At 33.8% G+C, this 25,799-nt stretch overlaps 3 protein-coding genes across 3 annotated transcripts; all 3 read left to right on the plus strand.

Annotated features, from left to right (window-relative positions):
• Positions 1-3,947: 3,947 nt before the first annotated feature.
• Positions 3,948-5,213, plus strand: LOC145597199 (F-box protein SKIP23-like). The gene has a single exon (XM_081653352.1). It carries the CDS (start codon positions 3,948-3,950, stop codon positions 5,211-5,213), a length of 1,266 nt encoding a protein of 421 aa, XP_081509478.1.
• A 2,894-nt stretch (positions 5,214-8,107) lies between these two features.
• Positions 8,108-9,322, plus strand: LOC145597200 (F-box protein At2g17036-like). The gene has a single exon (XM_081653353.1). It carries the CDS (start codon positions 8,108-8,110, stop codon positions 9,320-9,322), a length of 1,215 nt encoding a protein of 404 aa, XP_081509479.1.
• A 3,000-nt stretch (positions 9,323-12,322) lies between these two features.
• Positions 12,323-15,227, plus strand: LOC145597201 (F-box protein SKIP23-like). The gene is made up of 4 exons (XM_081653354.1): positions 12,323-13,554; positions 14,310-14,512; positions 14,616-14,695; positions 14,781-15,227. Exons 1-4 carry the CDS (start codon positions 12,323-12,325, stop codon positions 15,225-15,227), a joined length of 1,962 nt encoding a protein of 653 aa, XP_081509480.1.
• The last annotated feature ends 10,572 nt before the right edge of the window (positions 15,228-25,799 follow it).

Raw genomic sequence — 25,799 nt, forward strand, 5'->3', positions numbered from 1 at the left:
TATTGATCATATGTGGTTTCAAACGGAATTATATGACCCCGAGATGTTTTTCTTAGGGTCTCAAGGCTTTTCGCCATCGGGCCCCGAAACCTCAACATTTCTCAAAAAGCATGGATTACAACCTTCAATTTTGTAAGTTCTTGTACTTTTTTCGCCCGGAAAAGAAAATTGCCGAGATGTTTCCCATGGTCCTTAACATCCTCTGGGAGTCAAATTGGGTCGGTGGAACCATCCAATATGCCCTTAAACGCTCATTTTACCCGTTCACAATTTGTAGTGATTTCGTAAACTCAAGCCTACCATGGTCGTTTATGACAAAATATAATGATCATATATGGTTTCAAACGGCATTATATGACCCCTGAGATGTATCCCTTAGGGTTTCAAGGCTTTTCGCCACCGTGCCCTGAAACCTCAAAATTTCCTCAAAAATCGTGGATTATAACCTTCAATTTTGTAATTTTTTGACTTTTTTTCGCCCGTAAATAAAAATTGTCGAGATGTTAACCATGGTCCCTAATACCCTCCAACAGTCCAATTGGGTCGGTGGAACCATCCAACATGCCCTTAAACGGTCATTTTACCCGTTCACAACTTGAAGTGATTTCGTAAATTAAAGCCTACCACGGACGTTTATGACAGCATATAATGATCATATGTGATTTCAAACGGAATTATATGACCCTGAGATGTATCCCTTAGGGTCTCAAGGCTTTTCGCCTTCAATTTTGTAAATTTTTGAACTTTTTTCGCCCGGACAAGAAAATTGCCGAGATGTTTACCATGGTTCTTAATATCCTCCGCGAGTCCAATTGGGTTGGGGGAACCATCCAATATGCCCTTAAACGGTCATTTTACCCGTTCACAACTTGAAGTGATTTCGTAAACTCAAACCTACCACGGACGTTTATGTCAACATATAATGATCATATATGGTTTCAAATGGCAATATATGACCCCGAGATGTATCCCAGGTCTCAAGGGGTTTCGCTACTGGGCCACTAAACCTCAAAAAGCTTGGATTGTAGCATTCAATTTTGTAATTTTTTGACCTTGTTTGCCTGGAAAAAAAAAATTTGCTGAGATTTTTACCGTGGATTCTAATACCCTTCAGGCTTCCAATTGGGTCGGTGGAACCATCCAATATGCCCTTAAACGGTCATTTTACACGTTCACAACTTGCATTGATTTCGTAAACTCAAGCCTACCACGTACGTTTATGACAGCATATAATGATCATATATGGTTTCAAACGGCATTATATGACCACGAGATATATTCCATAGGGTCTCAACACTTTTTGCCACCGGGCCTCGAAATCTCAAAATTTCCTCAAAAATTGTTGATTATGGCTAGAGCTGTCAAAAACTGACCCGAACCGAGAACCCGACCTTAACGGACAAAGATCTGAACCTATCCTTTACTCAGACAATCGAGTGAAACTAGTGACCTTTAACCTGACCTGATCTTAACCGAAAACCCATTCGATCCAATACTTTATGACCTGAACCCGAACCTGCCCCCGACCTGATAGTAACCGTCAACTGATTTAATCCAACCCGAAAACAATCCGAACCTGAACTAGTACCCGACCCAATCAAAACATGAACCCGAGTCATGGAATTGAAGTTTTAATAAAATTTTATATATCTTTTATTCAGCTTATATACTGGTATAATTTTGTAAACCCTCAATCGGATTTAATAAAATCTTTTGTTTAGCTTATATAACTTTTGTTTAGCTTATATAACTTTTGTTCTCTATTACTCGTATATAGGTTTAATAAAATCTTGATTGTGCTTGATCAAATTATAGAAGGCGTAATTAAATAGTTCAACTTGGCCACATCGATATTTATTAGAATTTAATTTGAACCAGAACCCGACTCAACACTAACTCGAACCCGAATGTACCATCTTGTTAACCCATCCAAACCCGACTCAAAACAACACTAACCTGAAATTGAACCCAATCTAATTTTAACTCGAATTGAACCCGACCTATATCTGAAAAGGGGAATGACCCGCTGTAACTTGAACTGAAATTGACCCAACCTGAACCTGAACCTAATCTGAAGCTAGATTGACCTGACATAACCTGATCTTGATTTAACCCGAGACCTAATTTGACCCGACCCAGACCCGACTTAAATACCCGAATTGACAGCTCTAGTTAGTTATTAAGCTACTCCCTCCGTTTCATAATGTTAGTACCATTTAGAATCTTTTGACTATAAAAAATTAGAGGGAATCTTCTAAATTTCATTTTTATATGTAAAAACAAACATAGTCACATGAGATATAGTTCTATTCGTCTTGATGAGTACTTTATTAATATCTAATTTTTATAATTTTTTCTAGAATGAAATTAAAGATATTTGCGACCAAAGACATCGATATATGTAAATGGGACTAACATTATCGTTACTCTTTTTTTTTCAACGTATTTGTTGAATTTGAGGATTTGACTTTCAAAGTTTTCTCTTTAACATATACGGGATGTAAGTCGTACATTGCACAGTGTGTACTGTTTAGTAATTTTTTTTTTTTTTTTTTTTTTGAAAAAGAAAAAATCCATAAATAAGAAAGCCATACTGCATCTACAAAGACATTCAAAAGGCTAATTGCTTCATCAACACTACAGATACCACATAGAATTTCCGTAAGGGAGCGTCCCCCGCTAATATCACCACAGGCTTTCATATCATACGAGAGACTATCTATGGAACAGCTTTCGCCTTTGCGTATGTAGTCATGGAGAAACCTACCCTTTGATCCATCTTCACGTGCCCACCGAATTGACACGCCTTGCAAGCCCGCATCAGTCCTTGTTAATGAACTATCACATTGGTTTTTTTTTTTTTTTTGAAATTCAATTCCATAGATTAAAATCTAGGAAATAAACACACACAAAAATAAATCAAACCAAAAATCCCACAAGTGGGGAATTATTGAAACCAAAAATGCAAAATCAAAGAAAAACATGGAAAAAGGGTCGGAAATTGTCTAATTTCCGAAAAAATTAGACTATTTCCGGCCTAAGCGGCCAAACTTTTAGAAAACCCTAGCAGAGTGGGGGGAGGAGAGGAGATGCGGCCAAAAAAATTACTATTTAGTTATTTGGATCAGATTTTTTTTTTTTTTTTTTTTTTTATAACTATCACATTGGTTTTTTTTTTTTTTTGAAATTCAATTCCATAGATTAAAATCTAGGAAATAAACACACACAAAAATAAATCAAACCAAAAATCCCACAAGTGGGGAATTATTGAAACCAAAAATGCAAAATCAAAGAAAAACATGGAAAAAGGGTCGAAAATTGTCTAATTTCCGAAAAAATTAGACTATTTCCGGCCTAAGCGGCCAAACTTTTAGAAAACCCTAGCAGAGTGGGGGGAGGAGAGGAGATGCGGCCAAAAAAATTACTATTTAGTTATTTGGATCAGATTTTTTTATTTTTTTTTTTTTATTTTTTTTTTTTTTATTTTTATATAACTATCACATTGGTTTTTTTTTACCTACAAAAATAATTTCTTTTATGAATCCTGAAATTAATTGTAATCTTAAATATTATTTGTTGATTTTGTGACGATTGATTTTTTTTTTTATTATTTTATTATTTTATTTTTTTTGCTAAGCTTATACTTCGTATATGGTAATTTTAAAACAATGGTATGTATCATCTTATATTTTTTGGATTAAATTCCTGTTAGCAAAAGATAAATTTTTATTTATTTGAAATAATCTAAAATCATTGATCTTATTCGTTCATTGCACCATAGAATTTATCATCTCATTGATCCTACCTTGAATTAATTATTTTTTTATTCTTTCTTTTAATTAGCTATAAATAATGGTATTATATGTGACAATCCGCTATATATTCCAAAAAAAAAATCTAATCACCACCTAAAATCTTGTTCAATTCATAAACCCTAATCATCAGTCATGAACTCCATAAATCCTAAACCTCCTTTACAAATATCTTGGTCAGAATTACCACCGGATCTCTTATTACCCATTGCTAAACGTCTTGTAACACAACCTGATATCTTCAGTTTCCGGCGAGTTTGTAAGCTATGGAGAGCATCAGCCCCTCTCTCACTTCTCGCCTCGAAAAACATTTTATCTCCTCTTTTCCCACATCGTTTTACAACAATCAAAACCAATGATAGATATTTACCTAAATCAAATATCGTGTGTATGAATTGTGTTATTCTCCTACGGTCCAATATAAATCCCGAACTACCGCCTTTTATAATTACTGTTGATGAGTATACCTCCGGTAAGCTATATGTTAGACGTCCCTTTTATGCTCATCCCTTTAAGTATTTTCCCTATTTTGACGATACCAATATTCTTACTAGAGATTTTCCACGCTCTTTGGATTTATCTCGATTTCGTGTGTTGGAATTGGCCAGATTCCCTACTTTAAGTTATGTTATGGATGGTACTACACCTTATGTTGCTTTACTCTCACGAAACTACTATGCGAGGCGTAAGGTTGTATTGTTTGCGGATCCAAATTGTGAAAATCGCGCTACTATTAATGATTATACACTTGTGGAACTAGCGTCTCAATCGCGACATCTAATTCTAAAAAGGTTAAGAAATGGGGAAAGACATAAGTTTACTTACAAGTACAAGAATATGGAAAGAAGGCTTATAGACTTGGTGAATTTTAAGGGACAAGTGTATGTCATCGATAACTACCATAGGGTACTTTCAATTGATTATCATTCGATGGAAGTGTCGAAAATCGTAAAATCACTTAGGAGTGAAAGAATGTGTGACAAGAAATTTTTGTTCGTATCATGTGATGAACTCTATGCAGTTTCTATGTGGTCGAAACAAAAGGAAGAGTTGGTCGACTTTTCGGTGTTTAAGTTGAATGAGAAGGAAAGGAAGTGGGATAAGCTTAAAGGTATAGGTGATGATAAGATATTGTTTCTCACGTATGATGGCTCCTTCGTTGCCTCAACCAACGATTTTCCTGGATGTAAAGGAAATTGCGTAATATTTTTTAGGTTAATGATGCAAAATGGATGTATAACATGTATTACTATGTCGTATCATCATAATGATTATGAAATTTATGTTTTTGACTTCGACGGTGGTGATAGTGGTCCTATTGCATCTTATCCAGGCTATTCCGATGTCGTCGTATGGCCACCCCCGTCGTGGCTCTACGGGAATGATTCTGGTTCATCCTAAGGGTGGTATTTATCGTATTATATTTAACCTCTAATGAAAGGGTTGGGTCTTATATGTATGTTTAACCCAAGAGTTAAGATTAATTGCTATTTTTTTTTCTTATCCTAAGTTTGTGAAACTGTGAAAGTGCTAGCTTTCATTAAAAGTTGAGGTATGTATGTTACAATTAAGATGGTATTCTGTATACTTTAAGTTGTAATTTTTATTTTTTTTTAAAAAAATTATTCTAAATCGAAAGTTCTTTTAAATATCACTTCTTCAGTTATTTGTGTTGTTTTGCACCCCAGAAAAAAATAAGAAGTTCCTGTTATATATAATAAATAAATAAATAAATAAATAAAAACAAAATAAGAAGTTAAAGAAATATTTTATGCGTTCATGTTGTTTGTATCATGGGGGTCTGGATTCTGGAATCATAAATGATACCAAGATATGATGTAGAAGTATAAATCAGTAACTAAGGGCGCGTATTCACTTCAGCTTAATTTCAGTTTAATTCAGCTCCAATTAGTTTAATTCAGCTCCAATCAGTTCAGTTCTTAATTTCCTTCTCTCATAAAATATTCGTTTCAGCTCTATTAAGTTCAATTCAGCTCCAATCAGTTCAATTTACTTCAGCTCCAATCAGTTCAGCTCAGTTCAGTGAATATGAACACGCCCTAAGTAAGTTTTATGGATGCTAACTAGCGTAGTTAGTTAAAGTTTTGAAACTATTACTCAACACATGAGATCATATTCGTAGCTGCCATTTTCCTCTTATTTCTATCGCTTGGATGCAACGAGTTCTCGTATAATGAGATTAGCCAAGTATTTTGAATACATTGTGGTATACTGGTATTGATAGAGTTTATGAATTTATTCTAAGACATTTTGTGACAAACTACCTTGTATACATCAAATTATGTGAAAACTACATTATAAAAAAAATTGTTGTAAATCATTAAACATCTCTTATTTAATACAATGATTTGACAAAAGATAGAATTTACAACATTAATTGTTTTATAAGGTAGTTTCTTACAACATCTATTCTTTTATAAGGTAGTTTTCACAAAAACTGACTTATATAAGATAGTTCTTCACAAAAGTCCTTTATTTTAACATACATCAAATTTAAATCCCCTGCAACCTCAACAAATGTTAGATTGTCTCTTTTAAAAAGGGTTTACAAGCGTGTAAGAGAGATCTACCAATTAAGAGGAATAACTTAATTTGATTATGTATTTAATTTCTTTTGTACATGTCAAAAAAAAATTGATTGTTTGTTAAAGGATTTAAAATAACTTAATTAAAGTTAAGCATGTGTTTGGGCTAATGTGTCAACGGCTAACCATATGTGTTCGTATCAAATTTTGAAAATGATGTTCATACATGAATGCCAACCCCAATGGGGCATCATTGTACTATGTTGGGCTTATAGTAGGTTCACTCAAATTGGGTTAGTTTCATGCTAGGTTATAGTGGCCCATATTCAATTGTTGGTGTAGCTCATGCCCAACTCTAATATCTATGGTATATTTTATTAGTTAAATATAAGAAAATGTTATATATAGGCCTTAAGCTACATATAAGCATTAAAAATAGTCGTGAAAATTGTATAAATTTAGAAAGTCATGTTAAAATCACACTTATTACACTAATCTACGCGTGTTTTTGTCATGAATTGCTAATTTATACAAACATTGCTCTGTCATTTTGGTTTTACTTGAAAGTGTTCCCTAAAGAGGATGATAGTCATGATACGCAAAGTGTTGATGGAGATATCTTCTCCTTCCTATTTGTATGTTCTGGTATTGTATCTCAGGTCCAAAGTTCAATCAAAGTTGATTTAGGTATCCTTTTACTTACCATTATTTATATGTAGGTGCTAATTGGCATCCATGTCCTGCAACTAATAAATTTTTATATCTTCATAGTGGGAATAATCTGCTTTACTTTCTCTGTATTTTTATGCAAATTGCTGAAATAGTGTCTACAGGAAAAATGTGTTATAATTACCCTTTTTTTAAAAAAAAAAAAAAAATATTGTAACCCTTTTTATTAATTTTGATTTCGTAGCATTCGTTAGATATTTCAATAAAAATCTTAATGCTAGTATTTTTTTTTTTATTATTAATTTAAACTTTGAAGTTATTTTTCATTGTATTTTTTTTTTCTTATCATGCCACACTTAAATCTAAAATTTTAAACCTTATTTGTTGATTTAGTTATGATTGAATATTTTGATCATTCGAAAATAAAATGCAAATCCCTTTTTATTGATCCATTATTTTGACTGATCACAGTAAAGCCGCATAACCAAAGGCTACAATCAAGGAGAGTCAAAAGCAATCTCCTACACCGTAGGAAGAAAAAACTAGGAAAAGATAAATTCTCCTAACTATTTTACATTACAAAATATTTATATTTTATAATACTCTATCTTTAACAGTATCATCTTATAACTTTTAGATTAAATTCCTGTTAGCAAGAGATAAATTTTATTTTAAGAGATATATTTTATTTTATTTGAAATAATCTTATTCGTTCGTTATACCCTTAAATTATCATCTCATTGATAATTCTTTATTAATTAATAGATTTTATTTTTAATAAAATCTTTAAACTAAAAAAATAATACTTCAATATTTGTATGTAATTTTGAAATCTCATTAGTCATTAGTGATAAGAATTGACTATGTCAAAATCAATCCTTGATTATTCTCCTATAATAATGTTAGCGTATACTAATTAGTTCTTTCTTTTAATTGGTTATAAATAAATAATGGTATATTATGTGGCACTCCATTATATTATGCATGCTCCAAAAAAATCCCTTATATTAATAAAACACCACCTAAAATCAAAAGCATAAGAAAATCTATTATTCAATTCATAAACCCTAAGCATCAATCATGAACTCCAAAAACCCTAAACCTCATATATATTGGTCAGAATTACCATCGGAGCTCCTATTACCCATTGCCGAACGTCTTGCTACACAATCAGACGTCTTAAGCTTCCGAGGAGTTTGTAAGATATGGAGAGCATCAGCCCCTCTTTCACTTCTCGCCTCGAAAAACATTTTATCTCCTCTTTTCCCACATCATCTAAAAAACGATACGTATTATGTTCCTAAACATCAAAGTTTGTGTATGAATTGTGTTATTCTCTTACGGCCAAATGTCAATCCCGAACTCCCGCCGTTTATAATGATTGTTGATGAATGTAGCTCCGGTAAGCTACATGTCAAAGGTCTCTTTTGTACTCGTCCCCTAAAGAATTATCCTTATTTTGGCTATTCCAATCTTACTTCGTCTCGATTTCGTGCGTCAGAATTGGCTAGATTCCCTACCTTTTTGAGGAATGGTGAACATTTAAGTAGTGCTTATCATTACGAAGATAGCCTCCCTTCGAATCATAAGGTTATAATGTTTGTGGATCCAAATTGTGAAAATCGTGCTACTATTAATGATTATTCATTTGTGACACTTGTGGAAAATTCTGAATCTCGAGAACTAGTAGTAACAAAGATTGATGGAGAAAGTCATAAGCTTACTTACCCGTCCAAGAAAAAGGGAAGACGGCTTATAGACCTGGTGAATTTTAAGGGCAAAGTTTATGTCATCGATAACTACCATAAGCTACTTTCGATTGATTATCATACGTTGGAAATGTCGAAAATTGTGAAATCACTTAGGAGTGAAATAATGTGTGACAGAAAATTTATGTTCGTATCATGTGATGAACTCTATGTAGTTTCTATGTGGATGAATAAGTCATATATGTCGTTGAAGGAAGATTCAGTCGAATTTTCGGTGTTTAAGCTGAACGAGAAGAAAAAGAAGTGGAATAAGCTTAAAGGTATAGGTGATGATAAGATATTGTTTCTCACATTTGATGGCTCTTTCATTGCCTCGGCCAAAGAATTTCCTGGATGTAAAGGAAATTGCATAATATTTTTCAATTTAATATGGCGAAATCGATATAATTTGTACCCTCGTTATGAAATCTATGTATATCACTTTGATGGTGGTGATAGTGGTCGTATTGGATCTTATCCTGGCTATTCTGATGTGGTCATGTGGCCACCCCCGTCGTGGCTCTGTAATGAGTTTAGTTCAGGGTGACACTATACTTATACGCTCAATAAAGTTTAATAAAAGGAACTCATATGTATGCTTTAGTTAAGATTAATTGCTAATTTTTTCTTCTTTTATTTATTCAACTATTTTAAATAGATTAGATATGTACTCTTAAGTTAAGAGTTAAGATTAATTGCTAATTTTTGCTTTTATTCATTCATCTATTTTAAATATATTAGATGATTTCTTGACTAGATGTCTATCTCCACGGAAGCCAATCTTTTTAGGAGCAAAACTTTGTTGGAATTTTTTTTTTTTTTTTGTTTTTTTGTTTTGTTCTTCTCCATTTGGCTTTGCAAACTACTCAGCTTTATAGTATGTTGTCATTGAATTTATGTACATGAGTTTGACAGTAAACTTATTTCAATTGTGATCGCGTTAATGTCAAAAATGGTTGTGCAAACAATATTGGTATATTGTCAAGCATGCACTATACTCTTAGCATTAAGAGTGTGTTATCCGTTATTCTTTAGTCTTTACAGAGTATGTGTTATATGTTACCATTGTCTTCGGCATCAAAAAAAGAATGTTCAACCTCGTTTTCTGTCGAGTAGCTCACTCAGCTCGTATTTGATTTAGGGCTGTCAAACGGGTCGTGTCGTGTCGAGTTCGTGTTCGTGTCGATGTTAAACGGGTTGAAAAACCCTTGACCCAAACCTAACCCATTTATCAAACGGGTTAAAAACCCTTGACCCAAACTATTGAACGGGTTACCCGTGTAACCTTTTACCCATATCTTATGTAATAAACTATAATATTCAATTTCAAATTAAAAAGACATACATCATTAATTCAAGAATTAATGATACTACAAGAGTTTAAAATTAGTTATTTTAGCAAAAGTACTATAGGAATTTAAAGTTGGTTGTTTTAGCAGCACGCACAACCATACATAAGAATCATCAATCAATAACTATATACTAAAAGACACACCAGCAATGACACGTGTCATTTTCTGGTGTGTCCTTTAGTTTTTTTTTTTTTTTTTTAAAAAATAATCTTTAGCAAAAAAATCTTATACATAAATAGAAAATAGCAAAATAATACATAAATAAAAGATTTGACAAATCTTATACATAAATAAATAGCATTGGACTTGGCGGGGTGGGGATGGGGATGAGGATGAGAATATTAGGCAGGGATGGGATTGAAAAGCCAAAATCCGCCCCGCCCCCACCCCATTGACATCCCTAATAGTAACTATAGAAGTGTAATATTACCTTCGTTTCTTTTTAGTTGACACGTATTCCTTTTTAGGAAGTTTCTTTTTAGTTGACACGTTTCGTTCCTTTTTGGGTAAATTTTTTACCTTACATTTACAAGCTACCCCACTTGCTTTTTCATTCTCTATCACTCTCTCTCCTCTCCTTAATATATGTGCCTAAATCAAACGTGTCAACTAAATAGAAACGGAGGAAGTATGCAACTTTTAAGAAACCCATTTGGTTAACGACATGAAAATTGTACCAAATTTTTTTATGAAATATAATATACATATTGTCAAATGCGTTTTAAAAATAACTACCGGGCTAATAGGCTCTTTTATAATAATTAATTATAGGGTAATTTATAATAAATTTATTAGACCATATAATATTTTAGAAAAAATTCATTGTTTATTTAAAAATAATAATTAAAATTACCGTGCATGGCACGGGACCTAACCTAGTTGTCCCAAATTAACAGCCAAATTTTAATTTATAAAAGTTAAAATCTATTTTATCCGCCAAATTAATCGCCAAAAATTATCTAAATGTATACATGGTTCCAAGGCAATTTACAAAATTACAAATTTAGAATAAAATTTTGTTCCTTTTTTACTACTTAATTAATAGGTTAAGCGTGTCGAGTTTGGGTTAGCAGGTTGTCGTTCAACCCATTTATATAATTGGGTTATGCGTGTCTGTTTCGGGTTGAAAATTTTAACTCAAACCTAACCCGTTTAATTTTGTGTCAGGTTCGTGTCGACCCAATTATGTAAACGGGTCGAGAATACTTGACCCAAACTCGCTTCTTTCGTGTCGGGTTATCATGTCGTGTAAGCTTTTGACAGCCCTAATTTGATTGTGGATTTTAAGGAACTCACTTATCACACAATAACTCCGCAACCATGAACTATCCTTTTTTTTTTTTTAACTAACTTATTTCATTTATCATTAACGTACAATTTTAAATATTAATGTCTTTATATATGTTTTTTTTTTTTTTTTTTTGTTTTTGAGTGGATGTCTTTATACTACGTATATGGTTTGTTTTTTTGAATGGATATGGTTACGGAATATTGGAATAGTGTAGATTTCACAAAAGACCGCAAAGATTAAAAAATAATAATTAAAAAAAAAAAAAAAAAGGGACAGACTGATATTTTATAAAAATATAAAAAAATGCTGCAGCCAGGATTCGAACCTGGAATCTTCAACTTAGATTTGCCAATGTGCTACTGCAGCTTCTTGTTATTCTAATGCTTAAAATATATCTATTTAAATCAATAACGTGTTACTTCGTATAAAAATTCGTATAATTAAAAAGTATTGCTGCAGCCAGGATTCGAACCTGGAATCTTCAAATTAGATTTGCCAATGTGCTACTGCAGCTTATTGTAATTCTAATACTTAATAATATTTATTTAAATCAGTCACCTTTTCACTTCGTATAAAAATTCGTTTAAAAATATAACTGCTGCAGCCAGGATTCGAACCTGGAATCTTCTTATACGTAGATTTGCCAATGTGCTACTGCAGCTTAATCTGATACAAATGCTTAAAAATATTAATTTAAATTGAGCCCACACTATTTTTCAAAAAGATAAAACAAAAAATAAATAAATAAAATGGTGATAACTGTTTCTTTTGCGCGGGAAAAGTTTTGTTAGTTACGCAACTTTTGGCGCCAAAAATATTGAGGGGCAATTAGCACCACTAATCACAATAAGCTGCTACACACCAAACTTGTTACCAAAAATTCAGTTGAACAAAAAAAAAAAAAATGAACCGCCGGAAAATCTCTTGGTCGGATTTACCACCGGAGCTTCTATACGACATAGCCGAACGCCTCGAAACCCGAACCGACATCCTGATATTCCGGGCAGTCTGCAAAACATGGCGAGATTCAGCCACTTTCTCTCTTCTCTCTAAGAAAAGCATAATTTCCCCAATTTTACCCCACAATCTCTCCATTACTACCCCTCCATTGCTTCTTCTGAGAGGTGACCCTTCTGTAATTTCTTCCTGTTCATTACATTTAGGGGCTTGTTCTGTGTTTCTGCTTCGATCGACTCTTAATCCTAGGTTACCACCATGGTTGATCACTGTCGAGGAGTTGAATCCCGGTAAGCTCTTCATCCGTGACCCGCTTTCTCGTTTCGATGTTGTCGATAATTTGCCTGATTATGTAAGGAGAATTTTGGGTTCGTCTTGTTTTCGGGTTTCGGAGATTGGTAGATTGTATGCTATTAGGTTGAGGGATGTTTGTGAGGGAAATTTACAGTGGAGGAAATGGTCTTCTTTTTATAATAAAGTTGTTTTGATTGAGAATCCAAGTGAAATTAAACCTGTGATTGATGATTGTATTGCTGTTGTGTTGTATTGTAATGGGAATTTGGCTAGAATTAGGCTTAAAGATGAGAATGAGAAGCATTTGAGTTATTCTCATGTTTTGAAGTTTGATGATATAGTTGAGTTTAAGGGGATGGTTTATGTGATTGATAGGAAAGGAAGGGTTTATTGTATGAGTTTTCGATACATGGGGTTGTCGAATGTTGTGAGTAAGCCAGTGGGTGATGGTTATGCAAACGATAGGAGAAAACGTCTTGTCGAATCGTGTGGTGAGCTGTATTTGATTTATAGGAGTCATGAATGTTATGCTGAGGTTGCTTTTAAGGTCTATAAGTTGAATGAGAAGCAGAGGAAATGGGATGAGGTTCAAGGTATCGGTGATGATCAAATACTGTTTGTGACTTTAGATGGGTGTTTCTTTGTGCCGGCGAAGGATCTGCCTGGATGGAGAGGCAATTCTATTGTGTTTTATAGAAATTCTTTCCCTACATATAATGAAACTTTGAGGGTTGATCGAGATATCTTTAAGACCGAGAAGAAAACTAGACTCGACGTTGCTGTCTTTCACTTTGTGGGTGGTGATTGTGGTCCTGTTGCATCTTTTCCTGGCTATTCTGATGTGTTTTGGCCATCTCATGAGTGGCTTTCATCTGATACAGATTGGTAAGATTAGTTTCAATTTACTAATTTATGGACTTGTTCATCTGTGTGCCTGCTTTTCCATTAGCTAATCTAGCTTGATTGGTCTGTTTATTGTGGAAGTATCTCCTAGCAAGATTATGAGCTATAGATGATTATGCTAGATAAACTCGTAGACTTTGAATTTGCTTAAGATGAATTCTTATTGCTTTTTTGCTTGGATGTAGATTGGTGAGGTACAGTCCAAGGATTAGGCTCCACAATTTTTCTTCATTGAAACATTTTGTCCTGTCTTTCCACTAGTACAACGCTGCCACCACTAGAGCTCTTCATAAATTGCATTACAGTTCCTATTCTGATTTTTTATTGCTTCTTGATTGATTGATGCAATAACTTATTTGTGTTCTGTGGACATGTACATTCAAGTAGTGTTTTATAGTTTGCTCAGATCATGAAATTATGCGAGTTTGCATTGAACAAAGATCATATTTATTCAAGGGTATTGTACCACTTTAACCAAATTGTCCTCTTGCTCTAGAACATTGAGAATCTTCAGACAAATCAGCAAGTATTTTGATAAGATGTTTGTTCAAGGTCTTAAATTTGGTTATCTTCTTACTAATATCATTTTGTGTATGATAGCAGTGACATATGTTCATTAAAAACAAGAACTCAAAAAACAATACATTATACATGTATGATTATTGCTAAGTTGTTTGTTCTTGGGCCTTAATACTCTAAAGAGCTTTGAAATTGTGTTTCTTTTCTTTTCCAAAAAGGGGTTCTCCTGAATACAAAGTAACACAAAATGATAGCTTCTCATACCGAAGCAGAGTGCCCACCTCCTATAGCAATCTCTCCCATAATAGTTCTAAGTCAAGTGGCATTGAGGAAACCTCGCGTCCACTAGGATTTTGGGCTAAGACATCAGCTAAAAACCATTACTCTCCAACAGGAATTCAGGAGATACTGTCTGTTGAAGGTTTGATCTCTGATGTCTTAAACAATTACTATATATCAGAATGGCATATTGAAGTTTTATTTCTCCTTTAATATATCTTCCTGATTCTAATTGCCTATTTTAGATGCTGGAACCCTTGGTATTACAACAAAGATGCAGCCAGCTACATCTATTGTCATTGATTTTTCGCCTACTACTACTGAGGTGCGAGTATTAACTGTCTGCATTCTGCCTGAGTGATGTTTATTATGTTCATACAATAATTTACTCTTCTAATTTTATTATGCAGTCTGTTGGAAGTGGTTCCTCAAAGACGAGATTCCAAGGAGTAGATGTTCGTGAAGATTTATTACCCATATTGAATAAAATCTGGGCTAAGTATGGCAACATACTTGAAGGACAGCTGTTTCGAAGCAATGATCTTGTAGCTTCAGCATTGGAGTCAATGGCTAAAATGGTAATTTTTCTTCAAAACACCAAAGGCAGGCCATTAAACACCTCTGAAGTTGATTATCTTTGTTCCACCCTCTATGACCTTCATCTTATGCGCTTTAACATAAGCTGGTTGGTTCCCTGTGTTGTCGAGGCCTTAGCAATGCAGAAAGACATGGCTAATATAGAACAACTGTTTGATACTCTGAAGGAGTTTGAGAAGTCACAACCTGAAGTTGCAGACATGAAAATAATGTTCCTTGCTGAAGTGGGTCGCTTACAGAAGATGTTAGATAATCACTGACAAACTGTATGCGAAAGCTTGAGTGTTTTTGGTTGCTTTGACAGAAGCTATTCTTAAGGAAAGGACTGGTGTTCAGAGCTTCAATGTACCTTTTGAAAACTTTAGTATGAGTGGAAAACGTTAGACAAAGGGCAGCAGTAGACACTATCGTCGAATTTGATACAATGGCGTTCTGCATCCTGTAGTTTCAAAGCCAGATTATACACAGCCTTATTAAAGCAGGTAAGACATTTCTTGGTCACGGCCTTATTAAAGCTTAGAAATTTGCTTAACTAAAGGACTTTTGTCATCAAATTTATATGTTATGGTAAATTTTTTCAATCTTTTTGCAGTTGCGTTTTAGATTATTTATTCAATTAACAAGCTTAGACTTTAACATGATATAGATGATGGCCTCCAACTTGTGACCTCAAAGTCACAGTAAGAGTCCCCAGAATCTCTACCAAGCACACTTAATTGGTGCAGTAGACAACTTTCTTACATGAACATTACACAATCAAAGTATCGTTTATTGCACCCAGATTGTTGCTATTCTGGATTCTGGTTGTGAGTTTGTGACAATATTTGACAAGGTCCGTTATTTTTGTAATAATTTTGTTGTTATCCTGGGATCGATTCTCATCCCCACCGTTGTGGCTCTCTAAACACCAAAAAAAATATTTATATTTAATCTTGTCATCTTATGTAATATGAAAGCGTATTAGGAATCTATTAACAAATCCTGATTCATTAATTAGCCCATCTCAATGAAATATGATTACGTATTTTATCACGTGTAATATATCGGTGAGTGAGGTAGTATATTCCGTACAAATTTAGTGTGATCATGTTATGTATATCTAGCACGTGTGTATAATTGTGGGGGAGCATGTTATACATTTGTCGTTCTTCCTTCACCTTAAAAAAAACCTCGGCGAAGGAGCCATAGGAATAGAGACCCCTAAAAAAAGTAAATAAAAGATAGTACGAGGATCTAAAACTTAAAATCTACCCAATTTGGATGTATAAAAAGTTGAGAACTTCCAAACTTTTAGGCTTATTTCCTATGCCAGTAACTATACATCTACTGATTTGTTTTTAACGTTCTAATTAATTCCAATAACAGAGGGTGTTATTAATTAAATCAAACTAGCCTACTGTCCCGTGCAATGCACGGGTTGTTCATAGATAATTGTATTGAGAGATGAGTGAGGAAATATCAATAAATTAGCATGGGTGTAATGTGTAACAAAAACCATGATTAAAGAAATTTATCTTTTTAGACTTTGATTCAAAATGAAGCTTTGTAAAAAAGAAGGTGAGGGGAACTAAAATTAAATAAGAAAAGGAAAAGGTTGAATTGAAGAGGGGAGATGAAGATGAAAGGTTTAATAAAAGAGGGAAGAAAGATATTGTAATAAAAAAAAAAATTAAACATATAAGATGACATGTGGCACATTGGCTTGGAAAAGAAGATGGAGAAGTGTAATAGGATGAGGACACATGTCTTTTTGGTTTGAGTATTTAAATACTAAGTATAGAAGTATAGATATAGATAGATATAGATTAAGATCCGTTGAGAACTTGAGATACCAATAACAAAATGGATTAATAAAATAAAAATTTTTTATTTACATCTAGATGTATGTAAATTTTACAATAGTTGTTTAAAAAATGAGTACCATAATGCTTTAATGATTATATAGTTCATAATTCACATATTTTTTCCAAGTAATTAATTATATTACTTTATTAATGGTATTATATAGTATAATCAACCTTTATTTTTATTTATCAAATTTTTAGTTTTAAATATGTAATTTTTATTCTTATTTTGTAGTTTCTCAAAAAATACTTATTTTATGTCGGATTAAATTTTTCAAATTTTATATTTACATTGTAGATATTATAAGACTAATTGTGGCCATTTTATAACGTGAAAAATGAACCGATCATATTATACATCATTAAAATAATATTGTAGTCAATTTTCATATTATGTAAGTGCATTTAAGGGTATTCTGCTCATTTTAAATCTTAAAATAAGAAGGAAAAAATAATTATTGTATTAAATGAGAAAAAACCATCTTTAGGTACACCTATTCTATGTGGACCCGGATGTATATAAAAGATGCTGATTGGATAGAGAGGATGACTAGACAAAAAAACATTAAATATGTTTCCACCTTGATATGGTAAATATAATCTTTGCCTTAATAGCTAATGTAATAATACTACCGTTATAAAATAACATTTGACCAAAAACATTCTTATGCACTCCAAACACCCATACTCTCAACTCACAAGCAAACATTTCACAAACTCTCAGAGAATGCCTGAAACTGAAACCCTGTTAATGGCGGCTGAAAAAATCAGTCGCCAGAAAGCCTGTTGGACTGATACTCCTCCTGAACTCTTAACAGACATTGCCAATCGCCTCGAAACCCGATCAGAGTTCTGCAGGTTCAGGGCTGTCTGCAAGACATGGCAGGCTGAAGCCCCTTTGACTCGCTTTGCAGGAAATCAAAACATTTTATCCCAAAATTTACCCTTCCATTTCTCACCCTCTTTTCTTGCTCATGAATTCAAGCATCCTCCTTTATATTTAGCAGACGAACACCTGGTTTTGGTTGCGAATACTGTTTGTCTGGTTCAATCGATTGAAAATCCTGACAATCCGCCTTTTTTATTTGCTGCTGAGGAGTTTATTCCTGGTAAGCTTAATCTCAGAACACCCCTTAGTCGATATAATTATACTACATTGCCTGAGAACTTCCCTCAAACATTGGATTTGACTCGTTTTCGTGTTACTGAAATAAGTACCCTTTATACTCTTACTGCTGTTCCTGAACACCCTGATTTGAATATAAGGAATAGAAATTCTCGTACTTTTAATAAAGTAATTCTTTTTGCGGGTAATAATAATAATAATAAACGCGATAATAATACAAATACCCCTGAAATTAAGGACTATTCTCTTATGATGTTGTACAATGATGGCTATACATATGGCACATTGGCTAGAGTAAGGCTTAGAGACGGTGTTATGTCACCGTTACATGGTCATGGTTTTAAGAAATTTGATGATGTTGTGAATTTTAGAGGGAGGGTTTGTGCTGTTGATCGGAGAGGAAGAACGTATTGGGTGGATAACGGCGTGTTGGGGAAGGTCTTAGCCATGGATAAGACGCCTGATGAGGGTTTAAAAGATTGTTGGAAAAAACGTTTGGTTGAGTCTTCTGGTGAACTTTATTTAGTCACTAGAAGTCCGATGTACATGAATGTTGTGTTCGAGGTTTATAAGCTAGATGAAAAGTGTAGGAAATGGGACAAACTTGAAGGGATCGGGAATGATAGGATTCTTTTTGCAACGATTGATGGATGCTTCTTTGTCCCTGCTATGGACTTACCGGGATTTAGTGGCAATTGCATTGTTGTTGGTAGGGATGTTTTCCCTCCCTATAATGCTTATAACAATGAACTCGAAAGCAATTGGACTCGTCCTGATATTGCAACAGCATTCGAGGTTGTGATATTTGATTTTGGAAGTGGTGAATGGAGGCCTGTAGAGATTGATCCAGAGTACAGTAATGTGCTCTATCCACAACCTTGGCTATCTGAGGAGACAAATATGTCCGAAATGTAAGTTTTTACATCTTTTCTTTCTTGATTTCATTGATTTTATTTCATTTTTGGTGAAATTCATGAGCAATTAGCATTAGTTGATAACATTAGCAATCGAGTTCATAGGAAATAATCCAAATTGTACATTGTCACACAATAGCTACATCGATACATCATTCAAGGATTCTAGCCTTCTTTACTAACAAATCTGCAAGTTTGTTTGAAACATGACAATCAATTACTTGTTATTTTCATGCTCAATCATATATAACTCATTTGTATATGTTGGATATTTTAATAACTTGACTGCATTGGTACAGAGTTTGTCTTAAGTAGTAATTTCTGTTGCTCATCATCAAATATTGCAATCTAATATCTATCCTGGTTTCTAATTTGTTGTTTGATTGATTAATCGATGCACCAACTTGTTCGTGTATTTGTAGATCCTTTCCAATTACTCTAAATTTTAAATACCTTTACATTCCGGTAGTAATCAATAACCCTCTTAGATCATTTCAACTAGCATAATATTACAGATATGTATTCTAGGGTAATGAATCTGTAAGTCTATACAGTCTTCCTGCTCTAGAACATTATAAGAAACCTTAATGTGCACGTTTGTACGTTCAAGTTCTTCATATTGTTGACTTGTTTGTTATTTTATCTAGCTAGTGTAACACTTGTCTAAACGTACTACATATCAATAAAATGGAACTATGAAACTATACAAATTTACAAGTAATAATAAGTGATTTAGTATAACACCGTGCATTTACTATAAGTCAGCTCTCTCTAAATTCTTAAATGTCATATGTATGCATCCTGCCAAGTTATTATTTGCAAGTTATTCATATATAGATCTAATGTTTGATGGGCTTCGAAATCATTTACATTTTGTTCATGTTCTCTAGGAAGGACAAAGAAGTGCTAAAGGATTCTGTTTCCGAAAACTGTCCTGTTTTAATTGGCACCAAAGAAGGCTCCAGTTCACTGGAGAACAACCCATCTGCAGAAGGTTTGATCATTTATCTCTTCAAACTCTTTACAATGGTAATGTTAAAGTTTGTTTTTTCTTGTTTAATCTTTCTAATTAATTCATTTTGCTTGTTTTATATGTAAAACCCTTAGGAGCCTCATCGAAAATGCAAGAAAACACAACTATTGTTGTCGATAATACAACTATTGTTGTAGAGCCTGCACGTATTATTACTGATGAGGTAATTAAAGTAATCTCCTTTAGTAATTTATGATAATCATCTGACTAAATTTAAGCGATTTCATTTCCTGACAATACTTTACTCCTCTGTTATTATTTTATGTATGTAGCCTATTGAAAGGGGAGTGATTGGGAGAACAAAATTTCAAGGGATAACTGTTAGCTCGGATTTAATACCAATTTTAGAGGAAATATGGGCTAAGCATGGCAACGTGCTCGAAGGGAATACATTAAGAGGTGGGTATGTGCTAGGTTGGGCATTGGAATCCATGGCTAATATGGCAATCCTTGTTCAGAACACCTCAGATGGATCAATGACTGAATCTCAAGCTGACTATTTGTGTTCCAACCTACATCACCTTCAACTTTTGGGCTTCAATGTGATGTGGTTGGTTCCTTCTATTGTCAAGGCTTTGAATATGTACAACAAAATTGCTAATGATGTTGAAGCCCTGCCTGAGGCGGTTGATCAGTGTCGCCCAAGTTAAATCAGATAAATGTTATGTGAGACTGTTTTGTGTGTTCTTGACCGCCTTTCCTAGGCAGTGTCAAATTTTTATTAGACATGGAATTTTGTTTAATGTTTTTTGTGTTTGTGAAAACTTCAGTATAGCATGTGTACAACATGCTTGAATTCTTGAGGTTTGATGTTTATGTTTTTTTAAGTTGTCATGAAGATTTTGCTATTCCATATATGATCATTTTGTGAGCTTCTTGAGCTAACGTTTTTAATGTTGCATGAGAGTTTTGCTTGAAGCATGAATTAATGAATTTAGAGCCTTAAAAATTTGGAATCCACTGCTGAATTTGGATTTTTTTTAAAAAAAGAAATTGAAATTTATTTGATTTAATTATAATTTGGTGGTCAACATATAAAAACTTTTACCTAAATTTTTTATTAATATAAATGTATAAAAATTACGTGAAATTTTGTTAAATTTTTTTAGTTAATACAGAGTTTGTACTTTCAAATTATAAAATTTAAGATTTTTTAAATTGAAGTACCTATTTTATCATATGTTTGATTTAAAGGGTGATCAAAAGTTGGATTGAGCCAGAATTTTCTTAAACAATGGACAACAAGCCCAAAATTAGGTTGACCTCTAAAATTATGTTGGCTTGTTTGGATTTAATTAAGTTTGCAATAGCCTAAAATCACTAAAAAGAATTAAAAATAGTAAAAGCCCAAATAAAATTCCAAATAATTTGGACGTGCCCAACCCGGAAATTGAATCCGGACATTTTTCCGGGTCAACCTGAGGGACCAAGGTCACATTGTTCACAACTAACCTTCTAGTGTTGCTTTAGAGTCTTGCTACAGTAGCATACTCGTAGTAATCATCCACCGGAATAGAGCCTTCAACCTGTTCTTGAATGATTCCTAAAATTACCTCTTATATTAACTACTTGTATATTTAGTGTACTCGGTCGACTTGCTAAGTAGCCTAAGCTACTACAGATGCTCTTGCACAATGAACATAAGCTGGCAGCCTGGCTGACTCCTTATAATGTAGCTTATGTTATCTAACTAGACTTGATAGTAAATCTAAGTTCAGCAACTATAAAAATTGTTACGTGTAATATGTCGGCGAGTAAGTAGTACATGTCAAGTGTGATCATGTTGTGTGTACATGTGTTTATGTTTCGAGGAGGGGGGGGGGGGGGGGGGGGGTTTGCATGCTAGTAGTAGTTATACACATGTCTTATTCCTTTCACCTTATGTACTAACCTTTGCTAATTAAGCGCTTGCTCGCCTTCAAAACTTTCATCATTCTAATTCTTAGAGTTTCACCCTAGAAAAAAACCTTTGCGAATGAGCCATAGGGATGAATTCGAAACTCAAAAAAAAAAAAAATACTGATCGATAGAGGATCTAAAACTCAATTTCTACCCAATTTGGACATAAGTTCATTTACAGCAACATAATTTTAGCTCAATTCATCAACTAGCAAAGACGGTTGGATTCGGATTACCTAATTCGAGGACATTAAGCTTTAATTATAGATCTTCGACAAAGATCATGTCTTTTTTATCCATTGCACGCTGATTTTTCAAACATTCCATCGACAGATTACTTAAGAAACAACTTGCATTTGAAAAGTTTTAAATTATCATTTTTGAAGGTAAATGGTAACCATTTATAGCTACATCTTTTACTCGAAGAGATATGTCGATTAGGGTAGCTTTATATATTAAATCATATCAAGTCATCAATATCCATCGAGTTACTATGATTACGTAATTTGTCAGATATATCACACGTCAGCAAGTGATGTACGTAGTGTCAAGTGTGATCACGTCATTAATGTATTTTCCATCACGTGCGTTTGTGGAATTGGGGGGGGGGGCATTTTATACATGCCATTTTCCTGTTTTATTACAAATCTCCATTCCTCCACCAAGAGCTTTATCGATGAAAAACTTGTATTATCGTCGTAGTAAATCTAAAAAACAATATGTACTTAAAAATCTTAGGCTTATATCCTATGCCGGTAATTATATACTCCGTATCTACTAATTTGTTTTAAAAGATCGTAATTCCAATAAGAGAGAGATATTAATAAAATTAAATCAAGATCAGTTGAGATTGATACTGATATCACAATGGATAGAGTGGATAGACTTGACATCCAAAAACATTAAACATGTTTACACCTTGATTATTGGCATATATTATATATCTTGCCTTAACAGCTAATGTAAGACTAGCGTTATAATTCTCATTTGACTAATTGACCAACACATTTCACATACTTCCTGCTCCACTAAACACCTAAACATCAAACTCACAAACTCACAAAAATGTTCACCAAAAATTCTCAACTCACAAACATTTCACAAACTCTCAGAATGCCTGAAACTGAAACCCTGTTGACGGCGGCTAAAAAAATTAGTCGCCAGAAAACCAGTTTGTCTGATACTCCTGCTGATATCTTATCAGTAATCGCCAATCGCCTCGAAAACAGATTAGTGTTCTGCAGCTTCAGGGCTGTCTGCAAGACATGTCAGGGTGCAGCCTCTTTGTCTCGCTTTGCTGGAAAAGACAACATTTTATCCCAAATCTTACCTTACCATTTCTCAATCACTGTTCTTGCTCAAGAATACCAGCATCCTCCTCAAAATCTGGCAGATGAACCCCTGGTTTTAGTCTCCAATTCTGTTTTTCTGGTTGAATCAATTGAGAATCCTGACAATCCGCCGTTTTTATTTGCTACTGAGGAGTTTCATCCTGGTAAACTTAATCTCAGGAAACCCCTTAGTCGATATAATTATGGTACATTGCCTAAGAACTTCCCTCAAAACTTAGATTTATCTCGATTTCATTTGTCGGAAGTTAATAGGATGTATACTCTTGCTAAAGAACCTGACCCTTTAGATTATTTAACTAGAAAGAACAGAAATTCACGAAAGTTTGATAAAGTAATTCTGTTTACAAATACTAATGAAAGAAAAAATAATAACAATGCAAGTACCCCTGAAATTCAGGATTATTCTCTTATGATGATGTATAATGATGGAACTAGATCTGGGTTATTGGCTAAGATAAGTCTTGGAGACGGGTTGATGTCGCCTTTACAAGGTCACGGTGATATAAAGTTTGATGACATTGTGATGTTTAAAGAGAGGGTGTGTGGTGTAGATCGTAAAGGAAGAGGGTTTTGGATTGACAACGGCGTGTTAGGGGAGATGTTGGCCATGAATAAGACCACGGGTGAGGATTTTGAGGGTTGTTGGAAGAAACGTTTGGTTGAGTTTTGTGGCGAACTTTATTTAGTTACTAGATGTCCAATGCACTTGAAGGTTGCATTCGATGTTTATAAGCTAAACGAAAAGAGTAAGACATGGGAAAAGCTTGATGGGATTGGTAAAGACAGGATTATTTTTGCAACTGTTGATGGCTGCTTCTTTGTCCTGGCTAAGGACTCACCGGCGTGTAGTGGCAATTGTATTGTCGTTGGCAAAGATGTTTTTCCATCGTATAGTGCTGATGGTGATGAACTCGAAAGCTATTGGGATTGTCCTGATATTGCAGCAGTATTTGAGGTTGTGATATTTGATTTCGGAAGTGGTGAATGGAGGCCTATAGAAATTGATCAAGAGTACAATAAGGTGTTGTATCCACAACCTTGGTTGTCATTTGATGCAAATATGTCCAAACTGTAAGTTTTTATTACCTTTCAATCAATTATCTTGATTTCATTATTTTATATTCTGGTTGATGAAATTGAGGAGTAATTAGCATTAATTAATTACATCATTACTAACCGAGCTCATAGTAATTAAGTAATCCAAGTTGTCAAATGTTATTCAATTTAGTTTTTACTTGTAGTGTAGTTTTCATTGCTCATCATCAACAATCTTCCAGTTCTAGAACATAGAAGAAACCTTATTGTGCAAGTTGCATGTTTGTTCAAGATTCTTATTACTGTCTACATTTTTGTTATTTTCGGCTAGCTTGAGTACATAACACTACTTGTTTAAGGTTACTACATATCAATAGGATGGAACTATGTAAGTATTACAAGTATTTATTAGTAAAAGATCGCGTACTCATGCACTATACACAAGCTCTCTTCGCCTAATTCTTAAATTCAATATGTATGCATCCTGCCAAGCTATTTGCAAGGTTTTTCATAGATCTAATAATGTTTGAAGGGGCTCAAAATCATGTACACTACATATGTTTGTTGTTCATCAGGTTCTCTCGAAAGGGAAAAGAAGTAGTGCAGGATTCTTTTTCCGAAAAGTTTCCTGATTCAAGTGGCACCAGAGAAGCCTCCAGCAGTTCACTAGGACATCGATTGGATGAACAAGCTAACGATGATCCTTTCCATGTAGGAGACATTATTATATTGGAGAACCTGTCTACAGAGAACCTCTCTGCATTAGGTTTGATTTTTAATCTCTATCTTCAATTTCTTACAAAATAATGGTAATGTCGACGTTTGTTTCTCCCTTGTTTAGTCTTTCTAATAATTAATTATGTTTGCTTGATTTATAAAGCCTTAGGGTACACAAATTTGTGTGACGATTTAGCTACTATGGCGGGTTCTGCACTTACTATTACTGAGGTAATTAAATTTTAGTAATCTACTAAGTAAGTAATTTAAAATAAGCATCTAACTATATACAAGTAATAATTTCCATTTCCTTACAATCCTTTACTCATTTGCATTGTAATGTGTTTGATGCAGCCTCTTAAAAGTGGTGTGATCGCGAAAACAGAATTCCAAGGGATAGAAGTAAGTCCAGATCTAATACCAACTTTAGAGGAAATCTGGGCTAATCATGGCAACATATTTGAGGAAAGTATGATAGGAGGTGAATATGCTCTACGTTGGGCATTGGAGAATAGCGAAATTGGCAATCCTTGTTCAAAACTCTTTGGATAGATCGTTGAGCGAATCTCAAGCTAAATATGTGTGTACCACCCTATATCACATTCAAGTTTTGCGCTTAAATGTAAGTTGGTTGGTTCCTTCTATTGTGGTGGCTTTAGATATGTACTACACTATTGCTAATATTGAAGCTAGAAGGCTTGCTCGAGGTGGTTGATCAGTTATAAGCCAAGTTAAAGCAGAACGATAATGTATGTGATGAAACTGCTCGTGTGGCATTGTCTTATTGAACACCTTTTCTTGGTTTTGTCAAAGGGGTTTTGTTTCTTATGATGTTTTTTAGTTACTATGCTTATGAAAACTTCAAAATAGCATATATACAATGCGCTTGAATTGTTAAGCTTGTCTGAATTT

This window comes from Chenopodium album, chromosome 20 (assembly GCF_948465745.1).
Source record: "Chenopodium album chromosome 20, dcCheAlbu1.1, whole genome shotgun sequence".
NCBI classification, from domain to species: Eukaryota; Viridiplantae; Streptophyta; class Magnoliopsida; order Caryophyllales; family Amaranthaceae; genus Chenopodium; species Chenopodium album.

Coding starts and splice junctions, on each gene's coding strand:
- LOC145597200 (XM_081653353.1), top strand. CDS start 8,108: ATGAACTCCAAAAACCCTAAACCTCATATATATTGGTCAGAATTACCA.
- LOC145597201 (XM_081653354.1), top strand. CDS start 12,323: ATGAACCGCCGGAAAATCTCTTGGTCGGATTTACCACCGGAGCTTCTA. Junction 13,555..14,309: donor CTTTCATCTGATACAGATTG/GTAAGATTAGTT, acceptor TTTTCCAAAAAG/GGGTTCTCCTGAATACAAAG. Junction 14,696..14,780: donor TTTCGCCTACTACTACTGAG/GTGCGAGTATTA, acceptor TTTATTATGCAG/TCTGTTGGAAGTGGTTCCTC.
- LOC145597199 (XM_081653352.1), top strand. CDS start 3,948: ATGAACTCCATAAATCCTAAACCTCCTTTACAAATATCTTGGTCAGAA.